This window comes from Lathamus discolor, chromosome 21 (genome assembly GCF_037157495.1).
Source record: "Lathamus discolor isolate bLatDis1 chromosome 21, bLatDis1.hap1, whole genome shotgun sequence".
NCBI lineage: Eukaryota > Metazoa > Chordata > Aves > Psittaciformes > Psittacidae > Lathamus > Lathamus discolor.
In genome coordinates this window covers 1,774,733-1,799,414 of record NC_088904.1, presented here as the reverse complement: position 1 = coordinate 1,799,414, position 24,682 = coordinate 1,774,733, and the positions used below count along the sequence as shown (strand labels likewise).

Sequence of the window (24,682 nt, the reverse complement as noted above, 5' to 3'; positions counted from 1 at the left end):
ACCCCAACGCGGCCGCCGCGCGGTGCGGGGGGCGCCCCCCGCCGGCTGCAAGGCTGCGCCCCGGGGCGGGGGGGGGCGGGCGCGGACGAGGGGGGGTGGGGGGGGGGGGCGGTGCGCGGCCCCTTTAAGAGCGGGGCGGCCCCGGCCGGAGCAGGAAGAGAGCCGCATACGGGCCTCGGCGAGCAGCTCCCGCGGGGCGGCCAGAGCCTGCTCCGCCCGCACGGCTCGGCCCGGCCCGGCTCGGCACGGCGCGGCCCGCTCCGCTCGCTCGGACCGCACGGCCCGGTACGGGGGGGACCGGGGGGGAACGGCGGGGGTCAGGCCCGGGGCCGGGGGGGGGGTGGTTGGAGCCCGACCTCTCTCCTTCCCCCCCCCCTCCGGGGGCAGCGTTGGGGCTGTGCGGGGTGGGGAGGGGGTGCAGGGGGGGCGGGCCGGGGGGGTTCGTGCGGGGCCGGGAGCGCTGCCCCCCCCCCCCCGCCTGCATACGTTGTACTTGGCCGGGCCGTGCTGGGGGGGGGGGGAAGGGGGGGGGGGGTCGTGGAGGGGGGTGGGGGGGGGGGGGAGAGGGAAGGGCCCCACCGCCGGGGGGGGGTGGAGGGTGCGCGGCGCGGGGGCTGCTGGGAGTTGCAGTCCGGCGTGCGCGGCGCCGCGCAGGTGCTGGCGAGCGCGCGGACTACAGCTCCCAACGTGCCCCGCGCGCGCGGCGAGTGGGAGGCGTGTTGATGGGCAGCGGGCGGGGCCAATTGGGGCGCGCCCTCCACCCCGCTCACCCCCCACCCCCCCCTCCCGTACCCGTTGGCCCTGCCCAATGGCGGGCGGCTGCGCGCGGTGCGGGGTGGCCGAGGACAAGCGCGGCGGGGCCTGCGCCGCTCCGCGGGCGGGACCGCGGCCCTGACCCGGCACAGCCGGGGGGGGGGGGGGGGGGAGAGGGGGGGGCTCGGGCTGCGGCCTCCGCCGCCGCGGGGCCCGGGCCTCGGCTCGGCGCCCCCCGCCCGGCCTCCATGGCCGCGGCCCGCCCGGGGGAAGGGGTGGGGTCGTGGCGCCCGGCCAAGGCTCCCTGTGGGCCCGCGGGGGGGGGGGGGCACCCGGCCCGGCGGAGGAGGGGGGGGCACCCGGGCTGCAGGGTGGGGTCCCCCGGGGCGTGTGGGCTGCGAGCGCGGCCGCTCCTCGCCGCCCCCCCCTTCCCCGGCCCCGAGCACCCCAAGGTCGTTCCCCCCCCCCCTCCCCTCCCGGGGGGGAGCCGGCCCCGCGGGGGGGGGTGGGCCCGGCCGCGCTGCCCCGGCTCCGCTCCGCTCCGCTCGCGGTGGTTTTCTGCCGTTCCTTATCGGCCCCCGGCCGGCTCCGCACCCACCCCCAGCGCTGAGGGGGGGGCTGGAGGCCGCGCGGCTCGCAGCGATAATCCCCCCCTCCCCTCCCCTCCCCTCGGTGGCTGCGGCCCTGGGAGCTGGAGGCCGGGCCCCGGGGGGGCTCCGCGGGGTAAAACCTCCGTGGGAGCTGCGCAGCGGCCCCGGCCGGCGGAGGGGCCCGTGCGGGGAGGCCTCGCCTCGGGCCTCGGCTGTGACAGGTCCCGGTCCCCGGGCTCTTGAGGTGGAGGTGAGGGGTTGGGAGTCGGGGTCGTGTTGAAGGTACCCGCAGCTCCTGTGCCGAGCCCCCGCAGCAGGGCCGGGGCTTCCCCCGGAGGGCTGCACCTTGCGAGCAACCTGATAGCTGATGCTGGCCTTGCTCCTCGCAGGGGGTTGGACTGGGTGAGCTTTGAAGGTCCCTTGCGCTGTGAGGCTGGTGGCAGGAGGCAGAGGTGTGGGAGCAGAGTTAGCGTGCCTGCAGCCTGGGGAAAGGGCTGTGTGCAGGGAGAGCCCTTGGACCTGAGCGCGGAATGGGATCCCTGGCACCTGGGACTTCCTCTTTACCGGTGCTTCTAAATCCCAGCGTTCCCGTGCTGAAAGCAACAGCTCCTGGTGTGCACCCGGAGCACCTCTTACGTGCGGGGCAGCAGCAGTTTCAGCTCAAGGACTCTTGGGAAGAGTTTGCTGCTGGTCTGAGCTCAAGATTAGCCCTGTGCTGTTAAACGTCTCTGCTATCGAAACCATAACTCATATATAAGTGCTTTATAGACACGGGCAGAGGAGGTCTCTGCCTGGAAGAATTTACAACCTAATGAGGACTGAAACGCAGCGAAAAGGTCATCCCATTGCTTTCTAAAGTTCCCTTTTCCTTTCTTTCTCTTGAGGCGGTGTTTTATTTCGGGTTGTTTCTGCTGGTCCTGGTTGGAAGTGGCAGCGTGTGGCCCCTTCTGGAGGCTGGTTGGGGTGAGCTGGGCTGGTTTAGGTCTGGTGGCTCGCTGGAGATGTTGTGTTTCAACAGCTTCAAAAGCAAAAAGGGGGGAGACGGAGAGAAACTGAGCAGTTTATTCGAGAGGAGCCGTTCGTGTTTAATATTCATCCTGGCCCCTGTTTAGGCTTGTTCTGGTGAAAGAGGGAGTGAAGAGGCGCAACCAAAACACCGGGGAGATGGTGGGATTTTTCCACCAAGCCTTAATTGCGTTAGTAACTTGGGGAGGGTTTTGCAAGGGATGAGCTCTTCAGAAACTCGGTGGCGAAGGAAAGGAGCCCTTCACTTTCTGCTGGCCTGCAACCCTTGTTAGCACTTGGGGCGTCTGCTTGCTTGCTTTGTTATTTGCTCATATATGCACCTTGTGTTGTGGCGGTGGGTTTGATGCGTGTCGTGGGCTCCACGAGGTTGAAGAGAGGCGAGAGGTGCTGGGTGGGATTCCCTTGGCACCGTGAAGGCAATGGGTTTGCTTCTGTGTTTTGGGGCTTTGAAAGCGGAATTGAAAGGTGAAGTCGTTTTCCCAGCGTGAGAACCTGGATGTCGGCTTGGGACGCAAATCAGGGGAGAAATTTATGCTGATCCCAAGGCTCTGCGATGGGTTGCGTGCGCTGCCTGTCTTACTCCAGACGTTGTTTGGTGCCTGAGTGCTTGGGTTTAACTCTTTAGAATCAGGTCCCCCGCCTGAAAAGTCAACTCCTCAAACCTAAGCATTGAGGCTGGGAAATGCCTGCGCTTGAGATGGAGCCTAAACCCTGAGAACTTGGTTTCATCTTGATTAAAAGTGACACTTGAGGGTTTTTTCCCAGTCTTGGGATGCTGCGTTTATGGAAAGAGAGGACTTCTGTGGCGAACAATTAGGATTCTACTTGTTATCTTACATAGTCAGAGCAAGAAATTGTTGCTTTTAACTATGCTCTCAACCAGCCTTAACCTCAAATTTGAAGAGTCTGGTTTCAGTCTGTAATTAAAAGCCTTTTGATGGGGAAAAACTCAGGGAAAGGGGGAAAGGCAGGCGGGCTCTGGGATGAAGGGAAACGTTTGTACCCAGTCCCATGACCCTTTGATCCAAACTGATGTGTGGCTGTGCTCGGTGCTGCCTCCCGGTCCGCATGAGCCGGTTCCCCATCTGTCTGGCCCAATACCTGTGCCTGGAGCATCCCGCCGGTCCCAGAGGAGCTCTGGCAGGACGTCAGAGCGGGAGTAAACGAGGTCAGACGAGCGTCGGGATCCTCTGCGAGTATCCAGGGACAATTGTTTCTCGCCCAGCTCCGTGGCCGGATCATCTTCCCTCCGTGCATAGTTTCAGTTTCCCTGCCTCCCCGGTGTCACTGCCGGCTCCTGTAGCAGAGCCTGGACACGGCTTCCGTGGAGCACATGGAACTAATGGGGGTTCGTGCCTCAGATGGTGGTGGGGCTCCTTCCCCCCGGCACCCCGATTGCCTGGGGCACTTGTCCTGTGAGCCCGCGGGCAGCAGCCCTGGGCTGCAGGTGGAGGGAAGCGCTCAGGAACAGAGTCCCCTCGGAATGTGACAAGGTGTGAGAAACTGGAACCGGCTGCGAGCTGCCCCGTTGTGCAGGTGGGAGCCAAGGCCACGGGGGTGAGAGGAGCCGCAGATCCCCTGGCAAGCACCGGCTCTCTGACGCCGACCCCTTCCAACGTGCGTCCAGGAGGAGCGTCGGGAGCGGGATCTCCCTGGAGACAGCCTTTGCTGTCTCAAATACTTTCCATTGAGCTCTTCGAAGCCACGCGTCCCCTCCCGGGGTGCAGGAGCACACGGCACCGGCGCTTGTGGGTGGTTTCCTTGCACCTTCTGGACCATTTTCCATCCCCTCCCCACCCCTGCAGCTCTGTAAAGCCCATCCGAAACCACGGGAGATCCTCTCCCTGCTTTTGCTTAGCGTCACAGCAGAGGATGCTCCAAGCATCCCAGTGCTGCGTTTTAACTCCTTGTTGCCTGTTGTTAAACTCCAATTGTGCGCCCTGTTTCCTTCCTGGTTCATGCACCTCCCTAATTCCCACCAGCAAACTGGAAACCAGTCAGTAGATATCTCTTCTTCTTTCCTGTTTGCTTGACTGCCTGCCCAGCACAGAGCTGGGCAAGCATCGAGGGTAGGCTTGTAGCTACAGGTTGCTGCTCTCTAGTTACCCGGAGCCTCTTGCCCCAACAGGCAGAGTACACGCGGTACCGGTTCAGCGTTCCCTCCCTGCATCCCGGTTGTGTGCTGAGGAGGGGAGGAAAAGAGCTCCACGGCAGGACAGTGTTGGTGGGATTGAAGCGTGTGGCATGTTTGCTACCGGGATTCGCTTTTGCACGTCGTGTGGAGCCGAGAATGGCAAGCCGAGCTGTTTATCCACAAACTAGGAATTACCTAAGGGACTGCCCTGCCCGGTGCGCTCTGCTTCGGCAGGAAACTCCGGTCTTGGCCTTTATTTATTTTGCCTTTTTTCCTCACCCTTCCTGGTGTAGAAAAGAGGTTTTTGAGGTGCCATTTGAGGCAGTTGGGTTGGTGCTGGACCTCCGGAGCTGAGGGCAGGGGGAGCGAAGCAGGAAGCGTCAGGGCTGTCAGAGGGGAAGGATGACGCGGAGGCTGCAAAGGGGAACCTGTGACATGGCTGTGAAGTAGGAGAGGGATGTGTGGGTTTGGGGCTCAGCCGGGGTGGAAAGCAGGGTGTGCAGGGAAGCGGAGGGGTGCTGGGGCTGTTGGAATGGGGGTATTTGGGGGTTGAGAGGTTCTCATGGCTCCCTGTGCTTGGGAGATGGAGAGAAGCTGTAACAGGGGAGGGGATCCTGCGGTGAAGGGGCAGTTGCTGTCAGGGAAGGGGCTGGTGGTGACTTGGAAGGGTTTTGGCTGGAGCGGTGGGTGCAGGATTTGGCCTCTCTGGCTGTGCCTGGCCTCTGATGGTGTATAAATACCTGCAGAAGCTCTTGTTTTCATCCGGCCTTGGTGGCTGGGTTGCGCTGGTGGCCCCGCAGCCCTCGTGCTTTGGGTTGATGCTGGTGGCAGCTTTGCTTCTTCAGGACAAGCCCCCAGTCGTTCCCTTCGGCGAAGGGGCCGAATCCTGCCTTTCTGCAACGCTGGCAGCTTAGTCCTGCGTGGATCTTGGGGCCTTCAGCGTTAGGGGGCTTTTGAGTTGGAAAAGAAACCTTCCTTTTCCATATGCCCTGTGCTCACAGGCAAGAACAAGGCACGGTTTCATACCTTGTGTTCTCTTTTTGCCCTCTTCATACAACGTTTGGGGCTTTCTGCAGCCTTCAGGAGAACCCGGTGCGGAGCAGCAAAGGGCTTGGTGCTGTGCAGGATCTCCTGAGCCCCCCGCTGTGGGTTTGCAGGGAGCTGCTCTGTTGCTGTACGGCAGCAGCGGAGCTATGTGGGAGAAAGCCCGTTGGAGGGCTGCGGCACGAGGCGTGTGGGAACGCTTGGGCTTGGCTTTGCAAGACTTTGTTCCAGCAGCAAAACAAGCAGCTTCCATTAACACAGGGGTGGCCTTCCCGGCCCGTAAAGCAGGCCTGGATGCTCTCAGCAGGCTGAGGGCTGCCTGTGTAGGCTGCAGCGGCTCGGCCGAGGAGAGGAGCAACTGGAGTGAAGGCGACTGCGAGCCTTGCTGAGTGCAGGTGGGTTCGGGCAGGGTCTGAGGGTCACTGGGTGGCTCTTGGCCTTCTCAGTGGATGGTGGCTTGTTTCTTCTTGGCATGGAGGCGTTCCTGTTCCCTGGTGGCTGTTGGTGACCAGCCCGGCACACAGACCTCATTCGATGGACCCGGGACCATCGTGTTGAGAAACGCCAAGGCAGATCGATGGTGCTGGTGCTGGGGAGCTTTCTAGCACGAAAGTAAACCCCTGCAAGGAAAACACGCGGGGTCCTTGGGTCCGTGACCGCACAGGCTCGAAGCGAGGCACATTCCTGCTGGATTAACTACGGTCTCTGATGACAAAGGAGCGAATTGGCACGGAGGTCTGGGTGGAGTAACCAGTTCAAGCTCACCTTGCAACATCACTGAGGTCTCGGGACGGCCTGGTGGCTGCTGTCAGCGATGGAGAGGGGGCGGCTTTGGGGGGTGGCTCTTTGGCTGCGCCGGGCCAGCTCTGGCGCAGGCAGGGTGATGGGGCCGCAGGGGCAGAGCCCTGCTCTCTCGGGGTCTAAGGCTGCTGCTGGGGGTTGCCAGGAGTCGGTGCTGCAGCCGAAACTCAACATCCCGGTGCGCTGTGCGGGGCCCTGGAAGGAAATCCCTGCGCAGCAGTGGGGATCTGCAGCGTTGCAGAGCGCGGCGTTTGGTCATCCCTCGGCTGGTTTCTTCGTCGTGCGAGTGAGCTGCCAGCATCTTCAGAGATGGAGCCACGCTGTGACGCATCTCTGTGTGGTGAATGGCAGTAGGTCTGGGTGGAAGCCATAGCCATTAGGTTCTTCCTTCAGAAAGGACATGTTCAGGCTGGATGTGAGGAAAGAAATCTTTACAGAGGGTGGTAAAACACTGGCATAGGCTGCCCAGAGAGGTGATGGATGCTCCATCCCTGGCCAGGCTGGATGTGGTTCTGGGCAGCCTGGTCTGGTTGAAGGTGTCCCTGCTCATTGCAGGGGGTTGGACTGGATGAGCTTTGCAGGTCCCTTCCAACCCAGACCATTCCATGATTCCATAGCCCTCATCCTGAGAGGTGCCTCAGGACACTCGGGGAGCCCTGTGCACTGTGAAGGTGACTCTCCCTTTGCTGATTCTGGTTTAACTCTCTTAGTTAGCAGTAGTAATGCTCTCAGCACTGTGGCTGGGCTTAGAGGTTGGAGTCCGGATCGGCTTAATGGGGAAGCAGGGAGAGGAACAGGGATGGGATTGGCGAAGGGGTAGTTGTTCGGTGGACTCGGTGTTGAAGGTGGTAGTCGTGAGCATGTCCCTCAGCAGCACTTGTCCTTTTGCTGTCCATGCTGCGAGGGAAAAGCCACATCTGGCATCATCCTCTCTTCTGGGCTATCATCTGTAAAGCACTTGCACTCAAGCCGTTTGAGAGCATGAAGAGCAAATAAACCCTTTCTTCCTGGTGCGTTCTGTAGCCGTGTCCCTCGTGATTTCCTCTAGCGCACTGAGGAGTCCCAGACCTGTGGCATCTCCTTAAGCAGCACCAGAGGGACCAGCTCCAGCTTGGCAGTGGTTATCTCCCTGCTCTGGTGGGGCAGCACCATCTCTTCCGCTGCTTGCTTTGCAGCCTGCCTCAGTGCAGGCTTTAGGAGTCCCAGTTCCAGGTTGTGGCTTGGCACAACCGGTCACTGTTCCACCACTGAGGTGCCTTGGTGAAGCTCTCTGCTTCTCCCCACTGCTGACACAGTGGTGAGGGCTGGGAGAGGGGCACATTTGAATCCTGAAATGATTATAAATGGGTTGAGGTGTAACATTTAAATTGGGCTCTTAGGGATACCATGGTCTGCCTGAGGGAGCAGGGAGATGCTGAATTACCCCAGAACCTGTCTGTCCAGGAGATGTGTCACCTTGATGAGAGCCTTGGTGGTTGGCCCTTGGTAGCCTGATGGGGTATCCAAGCCGAAACACCGGTGTAACGTGGGCTTGGGACTTCTCCATCCGAATTCTTCAATGCAGCTCTTCCAGCCCAATTTAGATTCTCTGCCAAATATATCAGACCTACGCAGGCTGCTGTGAATGAGCACAGGATGCAGCCGTTCCCGAGCGAGGAAATGGCTGGCTGGCGGCTGGGGAAGGGCTGTCCTTGCTCCACCGGCTCTGCAGATCTGCCCCTCTTGGCCAGCCCCAGGAGAGGAGAACACCAAGGCAAAGCCAGCTCTTGGCACCGCTCCTGCCTCCGAGGTGCTCTGCTGTGGGAGGGGATTAGTGTTGTTACTCTGCTTTGAAGACAAAGGAAAATCGAGGTTCTTTATTACTTGTGGTCATCAAAGCTCCCAGGATGCTCGTTGAGGGTCTGAGGGGCGTTCGGTTCCAGCGCTCCATCCAGACTTCAATGGGAGCAATTACCAGATATTCTTCCTACCAGAGTTCCCTTGGCAGCAGTTGCAGGATGTGGGATTCTCCTTTCCTGCCTGAACCTCTGTGCTGCTAAATCCTTGTGCGTCCTGCCCTGGAGATTGTTGCTTCTGTCGTGTATTAGGTGTTTCTTCTATGCCTTGTGAAGTGCTTTGGCTCTCCTAAGATGAAGGATGTAGCGGTTGAAGGAAGGGCGGTGGATGGTACTGCAGGGTTTTGGGGTAGATTTGCTTTTACCTTGGGCAGCTGCTTGGGATGAAGCAGTCCTAGAACGCGGGTTCACTCTGCGCTGGAGCTTCCTACGCTGCCCGGGCATTTCTTTCTAGACAGCAGGGAGAGGCAAACCTCCCTGGCAGGTCTGAGCTGGCAGTGGCAAGGGAAGCCCCAGCTGGTTTGCTTACCTGATAGTGGTGCGAGTTCATCAAGTTGGACTGAAACGAAGGGTGCTTGCTGGGACTGAGGAGCCTGGGCTGCCTTCGGACTGTCCGAGCATCCCGGTTGCTTCTCCTCTTCATGTTCAATTTGAGACTTTGGACAGTGGGATGCTCGGAGAGCTCTGAACTTTGGGAGCATCAGAAGTAAATGCTTTGAGGAGCCAGTGGAGTGGTAGCTTGGGCTGGTTGTGTGCTCGGGAGCTGACTGAATCCTCGTGATGTGGCCACTCTTGTTCCTTAGACGAGCCTTCAGGTTGTGAATCCAGTGATGAGAGCTGTGGTAACAGAAGACCCTGCACTGAATAAAGGGAACATGGTGCTTCCCAGAGTCAGGGCCTTCCGATGAGTTGTGGGAGCTGGAGGGGCTGGAAAACAGAGTCGTATTGTCCACCAGGAGCCCACAGATACTTGCAGGATGCTTGTCCTGCTCTGATCTCTTCCCTTCAATAGCTGTGTGATCTTGGTCATGCCATGCGTGTCCTCTGGTGTTTTACCCCGCATGCGATGTCCAGTCAAGACATAAGGAAGCTGCAGTTTCCTCTTAGCTGCTGATGGCTGTTACCTGCCAAACACAAAAGAGATCTTCCCATTGCACTGTCAACATTTTAGGTTTAATAAAAAACCCAAACCCTGATCCCTTGCTTTTATTTGATCTTAATTTTGCCACCTGATGCCACTGGCTTCTGTCGGTGCGCCGGGGCTTCCTCTCAGGACCGTGCATCTTTTGCAGGTCCACGTAACTCAGCTGGGTTAGCACCCAGCTGCCAACCGCACATTCCTTTAGAGAGCATTTGAATTCTAATAGCACCATAGGGTGGTTGAAACAGTGACTTCTCCCAAGCAGGCAAAACACCCTCCTTCACTTCCTCCTGCCTACCACCACCTTCCCACCGTGTTGGCTTTGTGCTGCTGCGTGCTAGGTGTGTTTCCCCAGGCCTCTGCATAGTTTAGGGTGGATCCTGGGCAGAGGGAGACCTGCTCGGGCTTGTCCTTGAGCTGTTGCAGAGCTTGGTGTCAGCAGAGACGATGGCTCACGCTCCAAATGGCCTGAGAGCTGCCTTTTATCTCGAGGGCTCCAGGCTTGCCGATGTGGCCGTGCAGCTGGGAGAAGGGAAGAGGGGGACTGGGATGCTCGCTCCCTAAATATAAAGTGAAGAGACACAAGGGCTTGCCTTGTGTGACCTATAATTGGGGTGAGCTATTCATAGGGAAAAAATGCCCTTTTCTCCAGTCGGTGGCGAGTGAGGGCTGGGATAATGTTTGGGCCTTGGGCAGCAAACCACTGCCTTTTTTTTATACATATATATATATATAGCAACATTATTTTAATAATCCTTTTCCAGCACATAGCAGGGTTTCTGCAGAGTCTGCCCTTGCTCTCGTATGCACATTTCCTCCAAGAAACTGGGCACAGCAGCTTGTGATCCCCTTTCCTTGGGTACCTTTGAGCTGCAAGAGGCCGGATAACCCCTGTACCGTACCGCATAGCGTACAAGTAACCACGTGCTGTAGCCCAAAAGGCAGTTACTCCCAGGAAGCCTCGTGCTGGGGATTGTGGAGATGCCCTAAAGCCATTTTGCCTGATGCTCAGTGGAAAAGGCGAGGGTGATTTTCCCTTCCTGCCCCAAGCGGGTGCGCGTTATTGCTGCAGCTTCTCCTCTGCGCTACTGGAGCGGGTGGCACCTGCGAGGAGAGGAGAGCTCTGCCCTTTGTAAAGGGCTTTGGGATCTCTTCCAGGGGAAGAGCACATTGAAAGCATTCCCCGTTCCCGGCTCAGCAGATGTGACTCAGCTCTTCACCCGATACCTGCTCGGTTCCGAGCCCTCCCGAGCTGCTCAGGTTCCCTGGTTTGCCCAGTGCAAAGAGAGAAAGGAAAAAACCCCAACCAAACCACTCAGGTTACATGGAAACCTGGTAATTAAGCAGCGTTTTGTCAGCGCTTTTGGTTGTGATCCCATCTTCATGTGCCCGTCTCATCTGAATGTAAATGTCACATTCCACAGCTCCTGGAGGAAAGCGGCGGGGTGACATCCCGCTGGGTGCGAGTGCAAGCGCAGGGGTTTCGGTCAGCTCCGTTCTGCTCTGCTGCAGTTCCTCTGCTACGTTTGGAAGGAGCAAGTGGATAACTTGAGCTTAAGGAAAGAACCTTTCAGCGCTGAGGAGCAGCATCAAACAGGAGGCGGCCTCAGTGCGGAGCGGGTTGGATGCGGGACAGCCGGGGTTGCCTTGAGCAGCATCTCGGGGTTCTGCACCACTGCTTGCACGGCACAATGACAGCTTTTCCTGCCTGGAATCTGGCTGAATTTGTGTCGGGCTGGCCTTTGGAGCCAGGAACAGCCGAAGCTCGCTTGAGTCGGTGTCTTGGAAAGGCAGAGCGGGCGCAGCGCTGCTGAAAGGCGAGTTAGCTGAGCAGTAAGGCCAGGCTTGTAAATCAGGTTTGTAAATACACTTGAGAGCTCTGGGATTGCTGTAAGCTCCCTCTTTCAGCTGGGCTGTGTTTTAAGTGGCCGGTGCTCCCTCTGCTGCCGTGGGTGCTATGGGAGGGTGAGCTCCAGGCGGCTCGAACACAGGCACTTTGGGGTGAAATGTGGCACCTTTGTGACCCTGCAGACGCCCGGTCTGGAGCAGCGAGTGTGTGATGCTGCTGCCTGATCAGAGGGTGCACAGGGAGAAAAGAGCTGCCCGGTGGGAATACAGGCCAGGAGTGGAAGCTCCCCCTTGGTGGCCCATTCAGACCTTTCCCTTGCCAAGGTAAGGAGCTAGCTGGCCGTTGTGCCAATGGCTTTTCTCGCTGTCACCCGGCCATCGGGACCTCTCCCAAAGGATTTTGCCCACCCTGTCATTGCAATGCTGCGTCCCGTGCCTGCTCTGTGAACCTGTGAAGGTGGCAGGCTCTGCCTCTTGTTAATCCCCAAGCTTTAACCATTCAGCCCCTTGACAACTGGTTTGGCTGCGAGTTGAAGGGCCGAGCCTCTCTCTGTGCCTCAAGCATTCCAGGTGCTGAAGCCATTCCTGGGGGGCTCAGGGCAGCCCCGTTCCACCCCTCGCCTGTCCTGGGCCACCGCAGATGAGGGACACAAAGGCCGTGTTGTGCTTGGAGAATGAGCTGCAGGCTTGTACCACTTCCCATGCCAGCCCCCGGCAGTCCCATGACCCTGTCCGGCCGCTCCTGCCAGCCCCATGGCTGGGCTGGGGGTGACCTTGCTGCACAGCCTGACTTGCTCCCCCGGGTCCCATCAGTCCCTCGGGCCCGGCTGGGTGGGTGATGGAGCTTGGCTGTGTTGCCCGAATGCTCAGAGGGGGGAAGCAGGGGGAGAGAGGCTCTCAGTTTCCAGGACCAGGAAGCGTTTGGAGGTGGGGGGGCAGAGGTGTCAGACCCGTTGTTTAGGGGGGCGATGTGCTGTGGTGGCTCAGATCAGCGGGGCTCAGGGAGCCTTGGGGCTGCCCTGGTGGGGAGGAGGCAGTGGAGGCTTCCCCCATGGTATCCCAGCCACTTGAGAGGCCAGGAGGGGTCCCTTGGACCCCCTGTGGATGCAGAGATGCAGTGACCTTGCCCAAGGTCACCCCTCAAGCCGGTGCCCGAGTTTGGAGCTTTCCTGGTCCCCCGGCTGTGCTCAGCCTTTTCCTCCCTGGTGAGGGCTCCTTACCCTAAAACCCTGTGAGCTTCCAGCCCCGAATCCAGTCCCTGCTGCTGCAGGAGCCTGGGAACAGCTCTGGAGTCGCGTCCTTGCTGTGGGCATCCCGGGAAGCTGCTTTGCCTCCATGCTTGCGCTTCGTGGCAGGACTTGTGCATCCAGCCCGGCTCCTCGGGCTCATCCCACCCTGAACCCCCGCGCCTTTGCTGGTTCGTCCATCGCTGGTGTTTCGTGGTAAGGGCTGTCCCTCAGAGCGCTGTCACACAGGCTCAGAACTGCCCTCTCCCGTGTTCCCTTTGCCTAGCCCAAGGTGCAGAAATCCCTTGTGTGCTTGGTTTTTTTTCCTCCTCTTGGATTAACGAAGCTTTTACAAAATGAGGAAGCACAAAGAGCCCCTGGAAACGTGCTCGGGATGGGGGTGGCTGCGTGTGTTGGGAAGCCGCTGTTGTTTTGCAACCTGGTTGCCAGCTCCGTAACGCGGCGCTGGGAGTCGCTTCCTGTATAATTACTTGGGTTCTGGATGTGCTCCTGACTCATCCGTGTGTCCCCCCCCTGTCGCATGGGGCAGCTGCTTCCCTCTGTGCCTCAGTTTCCCCATCTGTAAACCGGGGACGTTGATGCTTGCGCTGGTGCCAAGGTGCTTTGTGAACCAGATGACTTCTGTCTTCTCTTGGTCCCGGTGCTTGGGGTGGTGCTGGTGAAATACAGTGATGGAAAGGCAGGCGGCATCTCTGCTGCAAGGAGCATGGGGATTGACTGAGGTGCAGAGGAGGAGAGCATCATTCCCCGTTTTAGGAAGCGGTCTTGTTGCGGGCAGCAGAGCGGTGAAGCCGGGCAGGTTTTGCTCTTGCCTGTGTTTGCCCCAGCGCCCTTCTCCCAGCGAAGGGGGATCCTTTGGAATGGAGCTGCTCAATTCGCTCTGGCTTCCTCAGTCTTTGAAGAGAGGATGTGTTTAAAGCCACGTGGATCCATTTCTCTTGTGCTGGCATGTCATAGAATCACAGAATCATAGAACAGTTCGGGTTGGAAAGGACCTCAAGATCACCCAGCTCCAACCCCCCTGCCATGGGCAGGGACACCTCACACTAAACCATCCCACCCAAGGCTTCATCCAACCTGGCCTTGAACACTGCCAGGGATGGAGCACTCACAACCCCCCTGGGCAACCCATTCCAGTGCCTCAGCACCCTCACAGGAAAGAATTTCCTCCTTAGATCCAATCTAAACTTCCCCCGTTTAGGTTTTAACCCGTTACCCCTTGTCCTGTCACTACGGGACAAGTGTCCGGAGTGACTTGGTTGTCTTTTCCCAAGCAAACCCTTGGCACTGGAAAGAACTGCGGCTTCTGCTGGAGCCTTTCTGCGATGGGGCTGGTGCTGGCCCTTGGTGAGACCTGCTCCTGGGGAAGGTGCAGTGGGTGCCAAGGGTTTAGGTGGCTAAGCTGGTCTCTGTAAAGCTCAGGCTGGGGTGATTGGTGCCCCCCTGTTCCTGCACACCAGTGCCCTGGAGCACTGAGCTTGCTGCTGGGCCCTTCCCAAAGGATGCTCTTCACCAGCGCCCTGCCTGCAGACCCGGGGACCCCAGGAACAAGTGATGGGAATGGTTTTCCTGGTGATGCCCCATCCCTGGCAGTGCTCAGGGCCAGGTTGGACACAGGGGCTTGGAGCAAGCTGCTCCAGTGGAAGGGGTCCCTGCCTGTGGCAGGGGTTGGAGCTGGAGGAGCTCTAAGGTCCCTCCCAACCCAAACCGTTCCATGATTCTGTGACTGTCATGAGTTCGGCTGCGCAGAGCGGGGCTGAATGAGCAGGGAACCTTCCCGGTAGAAGTGGTGGGATTGGGGAATACTCCCGGACTTGACTGGTGAGGCTCAAGCCACTGTAGCCCAAGGCCAGGCATGCCTTGCCGGCTCGGTCCAGATGCAGCCTGGCTGTGTTAACCCTGGTCCTTGCCAAGGCTTGCTTGCTCTAATTCAGCTCTTCTCCCAGATGCTTGAGAGCATCTGGGCTGCACTTCTCCTCCTTCCCAGAGCGGAGGTGAGCATGGATCCATCCTCACCTGCTGATGAGGATGATGTCTTAGCTGAGGCTGCGGAGAGGAGCTGGTAGCTGGTGCTTGCTGCAGAGCACGCTGGCATCAGCAGGCAGGTCCCTGCTCTGCCTGGAGGGCTTTGCCTGTGTGATGCGATGCCTCCTGTGACTCACTGAGCTTCCTTCTTCTCTCGTAGCCTTTTGCATCGAAGATGGCGGGTGGCGTGGACGGCCCCATCGGGATCCCGTTCCCCGATCACAGCAGCGACATCCTCAGCAGCCTGAATGAGCAGAGAAACAACGGGCTGTTGTGCGACGTGGTCATCTTGGTGGAAGGCCAGGAGTTCCCCACCCACCGCTCCGTCCTGGCGGCCTGCAGCCAGTACTTCAAGAAGCTCTTCACCTCAGGGTTAGTGGTGGACCAGCAAAACGTGTATGAGATAGACTTTGTGAGCGCAGACGCCTTGTCGGCTCTGCTGGAGTTCGCTTACACCGCGACCCTTACTGTCAGCACTTCAAATGTCAACGACATCCTCAACGCCGCCACACTGCTGGAGATCCCGGCGGTGAGGGATGTTTGCACGGATCTCCTGGACAGGAAGATTCTGGCCAAAAATGACCAGATGGATACAGTAGATCAAATTGATCAAAGGAACCATCTCAGAGCAAAAGAGTACCTGGAGTTCTTCCAGAGCAACCCCGTCAATGGCCATCAAGGCAGCTTTCCGTGGACCAACCCAGAGTTGAGAGACCTTCAGAGACTGAACTTCCGAAGCCAAGAGGAGGAGGAGGAGCCGGACTGCAATGGCATGGACTTGTACTCGCAAGCCCCCCTAAACGAAAGACCAAAGGCGAATGACTGTGATCCTGACAGCAACCCAGCCATGTGGCTGGACAGAGAGGAGGAGGAGGCGGCTCCTGGCTCCATGTTTTCCCCTTCTCAGAATGGACATTACAGCAGCCGTGGCCTGGCCACACCGGGAGAAGAGGAGGGCACCCCGGGGGGCCCTCTGGACCAGCAGGAAGCCGGTGACTCCCCCAGCTTCGTTCCTGCTGGAGCGGAGACGGAGGATGATGCGAGGGAGGTGGATGGGATGGCTGCGAGCGCCCTGCTGCAGCAGATGATGAATTCCGTGGGGCGGCAGCAGCTCGGGGAGGACGACCGAAAGGATGACGATGGGGTCATGGATTATTACTTGAAATACTTCGGCAGTTCGAACGAGGGCGATGTCTACCCCTCCTGGTCCCAGAAGGTGGAGAAGAAGATCAGGGCGAAAGCATTCCAGAAGTGCCCCATCTGCGAGAAGGTGATCCAAGGAGCGGGCAAGCTGCCGCGCCACATCCGCACCCACACCGGCGAGAAGCCCTACGAGTGCAACATCTGCAAAGTCCGATTCACCAGGTAAGGAGCGGGCGGCCGCGGGGGGGGACAGGGGCTGCCCCAGGCACCACCGGCTCTGGGCTTCCCCTGCGCTGATCTGGGGCGGTTTTACTTTGCCTGCTCAGCTCATTCCCACCTTAACGGGCAAGTGGGGGCCAGAGGAGCAATTGGGGTGCCTGGCTCTGGAGGTGTCTCAAAGGGCCTGGCTTGATGGCCGGTGCCGCAGCATCCCGGGGTCCTGAATTGCTGAGCTCTGCTGGAAACCTGGCCAGAGCTGGGCTTCTGCAAAGGCCGAAGGACGGGGTTGCTGAAACAGAACTGCAGCCCTTGGTGTTCCCGTCGTGGCCGAGGTGCCCAGGGTTGAGGCAGGAGCTTCGGGGCTATTCAGAAGTGGCTCCATGGGGTGATTGAAGCCCTGGCGGTCGGGTTGGGAAGAGGTCGGACCCCGCGCTGCTCGTGTCCAATCTCAGCCAACCGTGATGTCGGGAGCGATGGTGGCCCCGAGCAGCACAAACCCCCGTGGTTCAGCTCCCTGGGGGCGTTCTCCTCAGCCCTGTTTCTAATCAGGGTTCCTCCGCTCCTCCCCTCCATCCACCCCGGGAGCGCCGAAGAAAGGGGATATTGTTCAAATCCCTGCGGTTCACTCGAGTCCACGCGTCCCAGCGCCGCCTCCTCACTGCTCTCTGCGGCTGCGGTGGCTGAGCCGGGGCTGGGGTCCCCCCTTCGTCCCCCCCTACCCCAGCCCTGCTGCGGGGCTCTCTGCGCTGCTTGTCCTTGGGGTGTTGCTGCCCTTGAGAGACCCGACTGCTGCGCTGCCAGCACCAGCCCTGGGGTCCATGGCGCAGCCCATGGACGCAGCGAGCGGCTCCGGCGTGAAGCCGATGGTGCTGAGCCATGGGCAGGAGGCCGTGTCCTGCCCCCCGGCGCTGCCAGCCCCCTCCCCGGTGCGCACCATGGCCACGGCCGCACCCGGCCCCACGCTGGAGAGCTGAGGAATGCAGATAATGGCGGGGGCAGGATGCCAGCGCCCGGCCCTGCGCTGGGCCCTGCCACGCGGCACCTCCCTGCCCGGCGCTGAGCCCCAGCCCTCGGCCACACCTGAGCGGGACGGGGTCCCGCTGCCCATGGAGGAGCCGGGGGATGTGGAAGCGCCGCGGGGTCCCTGGAGGAGAGGGGGAGAGATGATGGGGGGAGGCGTGGGGCTGCCGGGGACAGGGCAGTGGTGGGGCAGTGCCAGCCTCATTGCCAAGGGGATGCGGTTCTGGGCAGCCTGGTCTGGTTGAAGAGGTCCCTGCTCATTGCGGGGGGGTGGAACTGGATGAGCTTTGAAAGCCTCTTCCAACCCCAACCGCTGTGGGTACGGGATGGGGACCTGCGCCCCTTGGCCTCCCTGCGAAGAGCAGGGTGCAAGCGCAGCCCTTTCGTCCTACAGCAGGGCTGTGCCGTTTTCCAGCCAAGGTATCTCCGCCTGCTTCTCCCTGCAGCTGGCATTTGGGCACGGAGGAGCCCGGATGGGGACACGGGGACGTGAGCTCGGCTCAGGCGGTCACACCGCGTGTGGAGCACCCTCCATGGGGCTGCAGCTGGTTTCCTGCCCCCTCTGCCCTGTCCCCCCCAGGGCAGCCTTGCCATGGGGCACAGCAGAGTGGGGCCAGCTCAGGTGCTGGTCCAGGTCTCCTCTGCTCAGCAGTGGTGTCCCTGAGTTGCTTTTTGCTGCTGCTCCGCCAGCACTTGGGGCTTGAAGCCCCATCTCAGAGCCTCCAGTGTCAAAATGGGGGCAAACCTCACCCAGGCCCTCCATCAGCTTTATTACACCCCTTTGCATCCCTTCTCTGTGCTCTCCATCCTCATCCCATCGGGTGACAGCTTGAAAACAAATCTCATCCCCGTGCCATTAAAAACACTGCATATCGTAGAAACATGGCACGGGTTGGGGTGGACGGGACCTTAGAGCTCATCCAGCCCCAACCCCTGCCATGGACGGGGACCCCTGCCACTGTCACAGGGGAAGCGCTCCCGGCTCCTGCGGGGACACTCGGGGTGAAGGCTGTTTGGTTCGGGGTGCTCCCTGCCCGCCCCTTGCTGGGTGAGGACCCGAGCCCGTCGCTTCACACTGACTTCTGCTGCCTGGTTCCTCTGTGTTGGCAAGGGGAGGAGCGCCCATGGCGCTCTGATGACTGCTGATGGTATAACAACGATAACGGTGCCCGCGATTCCATAGGGAATTAGAAGCCGTTGCGGTGTGCGCCTTTGGCAGCGCCGTTCAGAGCGGAGGTGGCCACGTCCTGAGCGTTTTGGTCCTTCCCGGCAGGTTTAGGGCTCCTCGTGCCGCTGGCGTTGGCCCCCATGGCTGCCGGCAGCGGTGGCTCTGCCGCGCCGGGCCCTGCTCCATAGCGGGGAGCTGGGTCCCCCCGGGCCCCATGGGTTCTGCTGCGGGGAGCAGCGGTCCCGCGGCTCGCGTGCCTGCCCTGGCCTCCAGCCCGGCTGCCGCAAGTGCCCTCCCCTGGCTCGGGTGCGCTGCGGCAGCACGGCCTGACCGGAGCCAGCGCCGCGGCGCGGGGCTCAGCGCCCGCACCCGTGCTTGGGCATTGAGGGGCTGGATGGGGCCGGAGAAGGGAATGGAGCTGGTGCGGGGCCTGGAGCCCAGCGGTGATGGGGAACGGCTGAGGGACCTGGGGGGTTCAGATGGAGAAGAGAAGGCTCAGGGGGGACCTGATGGCTCCCTACAAGTGCCTGACAGGAGGATGGAGCCAGGAGGGGCTGGGCTCTGCTCCCGAGGAACAAGGGATGGGACAAGAGGAACCGGCCTCAAGCTGCACCAGGGCAGGTTTAGATGGAGCTGAGGAACAATTCCTGCCCCAGAGGGTGCTCAGCATTGGAACAGGCTGCCCAGGGCAGGGCTGCAGGCACCGGCCCTGCGAGTGCTCACACCCCGTGGAGATGAGGCCTCAGTGCCATGGGGCAGGGGTGGCCTTGGCAGCGCTGGGCAATGGTTGGATTTGATGCTCCTGAAGCTCTTTTCCAGCCCGGTTCCCTCTGACCCTGCACCAGGCGATGCTCAGCCCTGTCGCAGCGCCTGGGGATGAAGGCAGCCCCCCCGCAGCTGACCTGCCCTCCCCTTCCCTGTCCTTTCTGTCCCCCCCCCAGGCAGGACAAGCTGAAGGTTCACATGCGGAAGCACACGGGGGAGAAGCCGTACTTGTGCCAGCAATGCGGCGCCGCCTTCGCTCACAACTACGACTTGAAGAACCACATGCGCGTCCACACCGGCCTGCGGCCCTACCAGTGCGACAGCTGCTTCAAGACTTTCGTCCGCTCCGACCACTTGCACAGGCACCTTAAAAAAGATGGATGCAACGGGATTCCATCCCGGAGGGGCCGTAAACCCCGGGTGAGGGATGCCGGCGGCCTCCCCAGCACCCCGCCGGGGAGCGCTGAAGATGGAAGCTTCCCAACGGGTGGGGAGAGTCAAGAATCAGAGGACACCCAGCAGAGGAACGGCCCCGAGCAGCAGCACTTTGAGGAGCATTCGAATAACGAAGCGTCGGGATTGAATGTAGCAGGAGGGTCGGCTGAGGGTAACACGCAAGGACTCTCCTAAACCAAAAACCCACCAGAAAGCATCACAAGAAAGCAAGCAACCCTTATAGTTAGCAACTTTTCCTCCCGTTTTTTTCTCTTTAGAGATGTTTCTCTCCCTTTTTTTTAAGAAAAAAAAAAGAAAAAAAAGGAAAAAAAAAAAAAGAGGGGAAAAAAGAAAAAAAAAAATCATAGATTTTACGTTTCCAATCTTCCCATCGTAAGCAGGGCTCCCCCGAGGATCCCTCAGTAGCCAAGGACCTTCACTTGGAAAGGCAGACGCTAGGCAGCACGGGGCGGGGATGGAAAGTGGCTCTGTCGCATGGAAAAGAGCTTCCATGTAAATCCAAAGCTTTATTTTGTGTCCAAACACACGTTAAAAAGAGAGAAGAAAAGAAAAATAATAAAAAAAAAATACTTATTTCAGAGAGATCTATTTAAGACAAAAAAAAGCAAAAATAGCAAAAAAAAAAAATAGAGGTGGTAGGAGAGGAAGGGCTCGGTCAGGGGCCTGGAGCGGGGCCTTCCCCACTCTGCTCCATGAGAAGCCAGAGCCCCCGCGGTGGCTGCTGCATCCCGGGGCAGCATCCAGGGACGGGGGGTCAGGGGTTTGGGGTGAGGGCTCAGGGGCCGTCCCGGCAGCCCCGTGTGGCGCTGGGGTGGGCACCGGGGAGAAAATTGCCGAAAATTGCCTGAAATTTGCCCAATCGTGTGAGGGACGAGCGGGAGCTTGCAGGGTGGGACGGGGGGTGCGGGGACACCCTGTGTTGGGGACACCCATTGTTGGGGTGGGGGCACCCCATGTTGGGGATGCCTGGCACTGGGGACATCCAATGTTGGGGGTACCCAGGGTGAGGACACCCCATGTTGGGGATGCCTGGCACTGGGGACATCCAATGTTGGGGGTACCCAGGGTGAGGACACCCCATGTTGGGGATGCCTGACATTGGGGACATCCAGTGTTGGGGGTACCCAAGGTGAGGACACCCCATGTTGGGGATGCCTGACATTGGGGACATCCAGTGTTGGGGGTACCCAAGGTGAGGACACCCCATGTTGGGGATGCCTGACATTGGGGACGTCCAATGTTGGGGGTACCCAAGGTGAGGACACCCCATGTTGGGGATGCCTGACATTGGGGACGTCCAATGCTGGGGGTACCCAAGGTGAGGACACCGTCCCCATGCCAGTGCCACCACCGAGGCTGCACCCGTCCCCATCCCAGGGTGTCCCTGTGCTCCCGGGAAGGAGCCGAGATGGATCCGGATCTGGCACCGGATGAATCCCACCGGCTGCTTCCCAGCACCGATGGGGCTGGGGCTGGGGGGGGCTCCAGCTCTGCCCCCCCCCCCCCCAATCCCTGCAGTGGATTTTGGGCTCCGGCCGGCGCAGCAAAGCCCCGAAAGCACCTAAAAATGGGCAATTCCTCTTGGAAAAGGTTATTTGAGGTCTCCCTTGAGGGGGCAGGAGGCCTTTGGGCAGGGAGGGGGGTGAGGAGCTGCACCCCCCCGCTCCCCCAGCCCCCCCTTCCCAAAAAGTAAATATATATATATATATAGAGATGCTCTATGGCTCGAGAGGCGGGTAAATACCCCTTGGGGTTAGCGGAGGACGATGAGAAAAGGCACCTTTCAGCTGGTCACCTGTTTTCTAAATGCACATTTTTAAATGAAATGAAACAAAAAAAAAGAGATTTTTAAGCCCTTTTATTTAAAAAAAAAAAAAAAGAAAAAAAGCACTTTTTAGATTCTCTTCCTTTTATTTTTTTTTTTTTTTTTGTTTTATTTCCTTTATTTTTTGGTGTTTTTACTTTCAAAAGAGCAAAGAGCAGGTTTTATCGGCCGAATGTATTTTGGAGAGGGAGTGAGACGGGAGCGTGTGCTGGGGGGGAGGGCTGAGTGGTGGGGCTGGGGGAGAGGCGGATGTTTTATTTAATGCAGAAATAAAAGCAAAACACACACAGAAGAAAAAAAAAAAGCAATAAAAAAGAATTTAAAAAAAAGGAGAATTAAAACAGAAAAAAACAAAAAAAAAAAAATCCAACCATGATAAAAACCACAATAAAACAGACAAAAAAATATAAATAAATACAAAGAAGTCTTAGCACTTTGCGATGGAACGGGTACTTTGAGCTCACTTTATCTTAATTTAAAAAAAGCAAAAGCAAAAAGATGTTTACAAGTGAAAAAAAAACAAAAAAAAACAAAAAAAAAAAAACCAACTTCTACGGAAAAAAAAAATTATTAAAAAAAAAAAAAAGCCTAAATTTATTTTTGTAAGAAAAAAAAAAATAATGTGTATATATATATATATATTTAACAAAGAAAGAGAAAAACCAACAAAAAAACCCCATCGGCAGAATCCCAACTTCCAGTTCATGGAGCCCCGCTGGTGGGTGGATGGGAGGAACGGGGCTCATTCCGAAAGGCAGAAAGCCCCCGGAAGCTCGGATTCCGGGCGGGAATGCCGGGGTTTGCTCGGGGGCTCCGTGTTCTTCCTTTCCTCCCCTTTATGATCATTTGAAGTTGATTCTGTTCTCTCCCTTCCATGTTTTGTAGCCAGTGCTAGGCCAGACGTCGCTCCGGACCCGGGCCGGGGGGGAGGTTGGGACCCGATGCTCCTTGGGCTTTGCATCCCCTCCAACTTCAGATCCGGGCATCCAATCCTTTGGGATGAGGCCCAGGTAACCCCCCCTCCCTTCTCCCCCCTCCATGGGCTGCTCTGCGTAGCACTGGCTAAATCTGGCATATGCAAAGAGAAATCCCAGCGTGGCGTTGTAAATAGACACTGACTTGAGGTTCTTTCTCGTCCTTGTTGTGGTATCTCTGCTCTAGTTTGTGTTGAGTTGATTTTTCACTGCCCCCCCCCAGCTCCTCGCTGCTGTTTCCCCCCCCCCCCCCCCCCCATTCCCGGTCCTCAAAGGAGCCCTGGAAGTTTGTGGGGTTTGGGGCACTTGAGGGATAAACCTGCGGCTCCCTGGGGCTGGCAAAGCGTGGGCAGGGGGGGAATGGGAGAGAGAAAAGAGAAGGGAAAAAAGAGGGGAAAAATGAGTAAGGGTGGGGGAAAATAAGGGGAGTAAAGAAGGAAATCAGGAACTCAATGGGTTAGGCTGGAAGGGGGCTTGAAGCTAAAGCCACGGGCAGGGACCCCTTCCACTGGAGCAGCTTGCTCCAACCCCTGTGTCCAACCTGGCCTTGAGCACTGCCAGGGATGGGGCAGCCACAGCTTCTCTGGGCACCCTGTGCCAGCGCCTCAGCACCCTCACAGGGAAGAGCTTCTGCCTAAGAGCTCAGCTCAGTCTCCCCTCGGGCAGGTTCAAGCCATTCCCCTTGGCCTGTCCCTACAGGCCCTTGTCCCAAGCCCCTCTCCAGGTTCCCTGCAGCCCCTTCAGGCACTGGAGCTGCTCTCAGGTCTCCCCTTCAGGAGCCTTCTCTCCTCCAGGCTGCCCCAGCCCAGGGAGGGATAAGAAAGGAGGAGAAGAAGGGGAAAAACAAAGAGAAATTGGGGGGGAGGGAAGGAAGAAATAAAGGGGAATAAGGAAGGGGGTGGGATAAATAAAGTGGGCTAAAAATAAGGGAGGAAAAAGAACTAAGGGGGATGAAAAGAACTGCGGGTGAGGGAATAACGGGGGGAGAAAAAAAAGGGGAAAAAGCAGAGAAAATGGCAAAAAAAGGCAGAGGAGAGGTTTAGTCTCAGGATTCCCATAGCCAGACTGCCCCCAGGCCTGTGACAGCCCCATGGGCCCCCCCCCCCGAGCCCCCCAGCCCAGCCCTCGCTGCAGCACTTGAGCACAGCTTCAGTTTGCACTAAAATACAGAAAAGAGGCAAAACCCCCCCAAAACCCGCAGGTTTGTCCCGTGCCGTCGCCCTCGGTCATTGTCGTGGTTTCGTTTTGGGTTGATTTCAGTTGAGTTTGGGTTTGATTTCTTGCAATTCAGGTTGTGATAAAAGTGTTGCCAAAGATCCTGCTGAGTTAGGCCAGGCCGGGAAAAACCAGGAATAAACCAAAATGCATTAGAAATTCCCAAACCCTGGCTGACCCTCCCCTTCCCCCCCCCCCCCCCCAGGTCCCATTAATGAGGGAAAAATGAAGCTTTTTGGTACAAAAGAGGTAAAAAACCCTCTGAAACCTCCCCTTGCCCCAGAATAAGGCTTGGGGGGGGGGGGGGGGGGTGTCATGTCCATTGCCCCCCTGAGTGATGGGTTTGGGGTGCATTGGTGGCAATTGGGAGGTTTGGGGGGGGGGGCAATCCCTTTCCACCCCCCAATGTAAAGATGCTGCATTGAGCCCCACTGGGGGCTTGTAACCCCCTAAATGGGGCTGGGGGGGGGGGTGAAGAGGGGTCCCTGCCCAAGCTGGGCTGTGTTTGAGGTTGGGGGGGGGCTGGTTCTGCAGGGTAAAGGGCTGAGCCCCCCTTTCAATCCCCATTCAGCACCCACCACTCAGTGCGTGCGTGTGCGTGTGTGTGTGCGCGCGGTTGTCCTCCCCCCCCCCCCAAAAAAAAAACCCCGGATTTGGGTATTTAAAAGCAAATAAAGTTCGATCGGAGCTCGGATTTATTTATATTTTCGATGATAAAGGTTTATTTAATGCAGAGGAACCGGTTTGAATGGGGAGGGGGGGGGCAAAGTGTAGCAAACGTTGTGTTTTATAGTGATTATATATATATATATATATACACACACACACAGCGAGAGCTGGAAGGGCTCCTGGGGCAAGGGGGGGGGACACACACGCAGGTGAGCCCAAGCGAGGATGCTCGAGATGGGGCCACTTCTCGATTTCTTCTTTTCCCCCCTTTTTCTGGTTTTGGGTTTTTATTTCTCTGCGTCTTTCTATATAGCGATATAATTATTCAAAGAGATTCTCTATCGAAAGCACTCGCGAGGTTGCAGCGGTTTTTATGTGTAAAAAAAGAAACAAAACACGACTTTTGTGGTCTATTTTTTGGGGGGGGGGGGTGTGTTTCAAAAGGAGAAAGAGAGAGACGGAGAATGAAATCTATATCTATTCAAACAAGCACAGAAAAGACATTCCATAGATTGTAACTTTGATAGCTCTTTATAAAGTGTGGGAGAGGAGGAAAAAAAAAAAAACAAGAAAAAACACAAAAAAAGATAAAAATTAAAATAATAAAAATTGCACTTTTTTTTGGGGGGGGGGCTTTAAAAACAGAAAAGAAAATAAACTATATATTAAAAACAGCTGAGCGAGCGGTTGTGGTGGTGTTTGGGGGGGGGGAAGCTTCTTATGGGGGTTATTTCTCTTTTTGGGTGGGTTTAAGCCCGATTTGGGGTGGGGTATGGGGGTGTCA

At 58.1% G+C, this 24,682-nt stretch overlaps 1 protein-coding gene across 1 annotated transcript; it reads left to right on the top strand.

Annotated features, from left to right (window-relative positions):
- Nucleotides 1-146: 146 nt before the first annotated feature.
- ZBTB7A (zinc finger and BTB domain containing 7A) lies at nt 147-24,298 on the top strand. Its single transcript, XM_065699592.1, has 3 exons — nt 147-285; nt 14,605-15,809; nt 18,936-24,298. The coding sequence occupies exons 2-3, from the start codon at nt 14,620-14,622 to the stop codon at nt 19,387-19,389; spliced, it is 1,644 nt and encodes a 547-aa protein (XP_065555664.1). The 5' UTR covers nt 147-285; nt 14,605-14,619; the 3' UTR covers nt 19,390-24,298.
- Nucleotides 24,299-24,682: the final 384 nt, after the last annotated feature.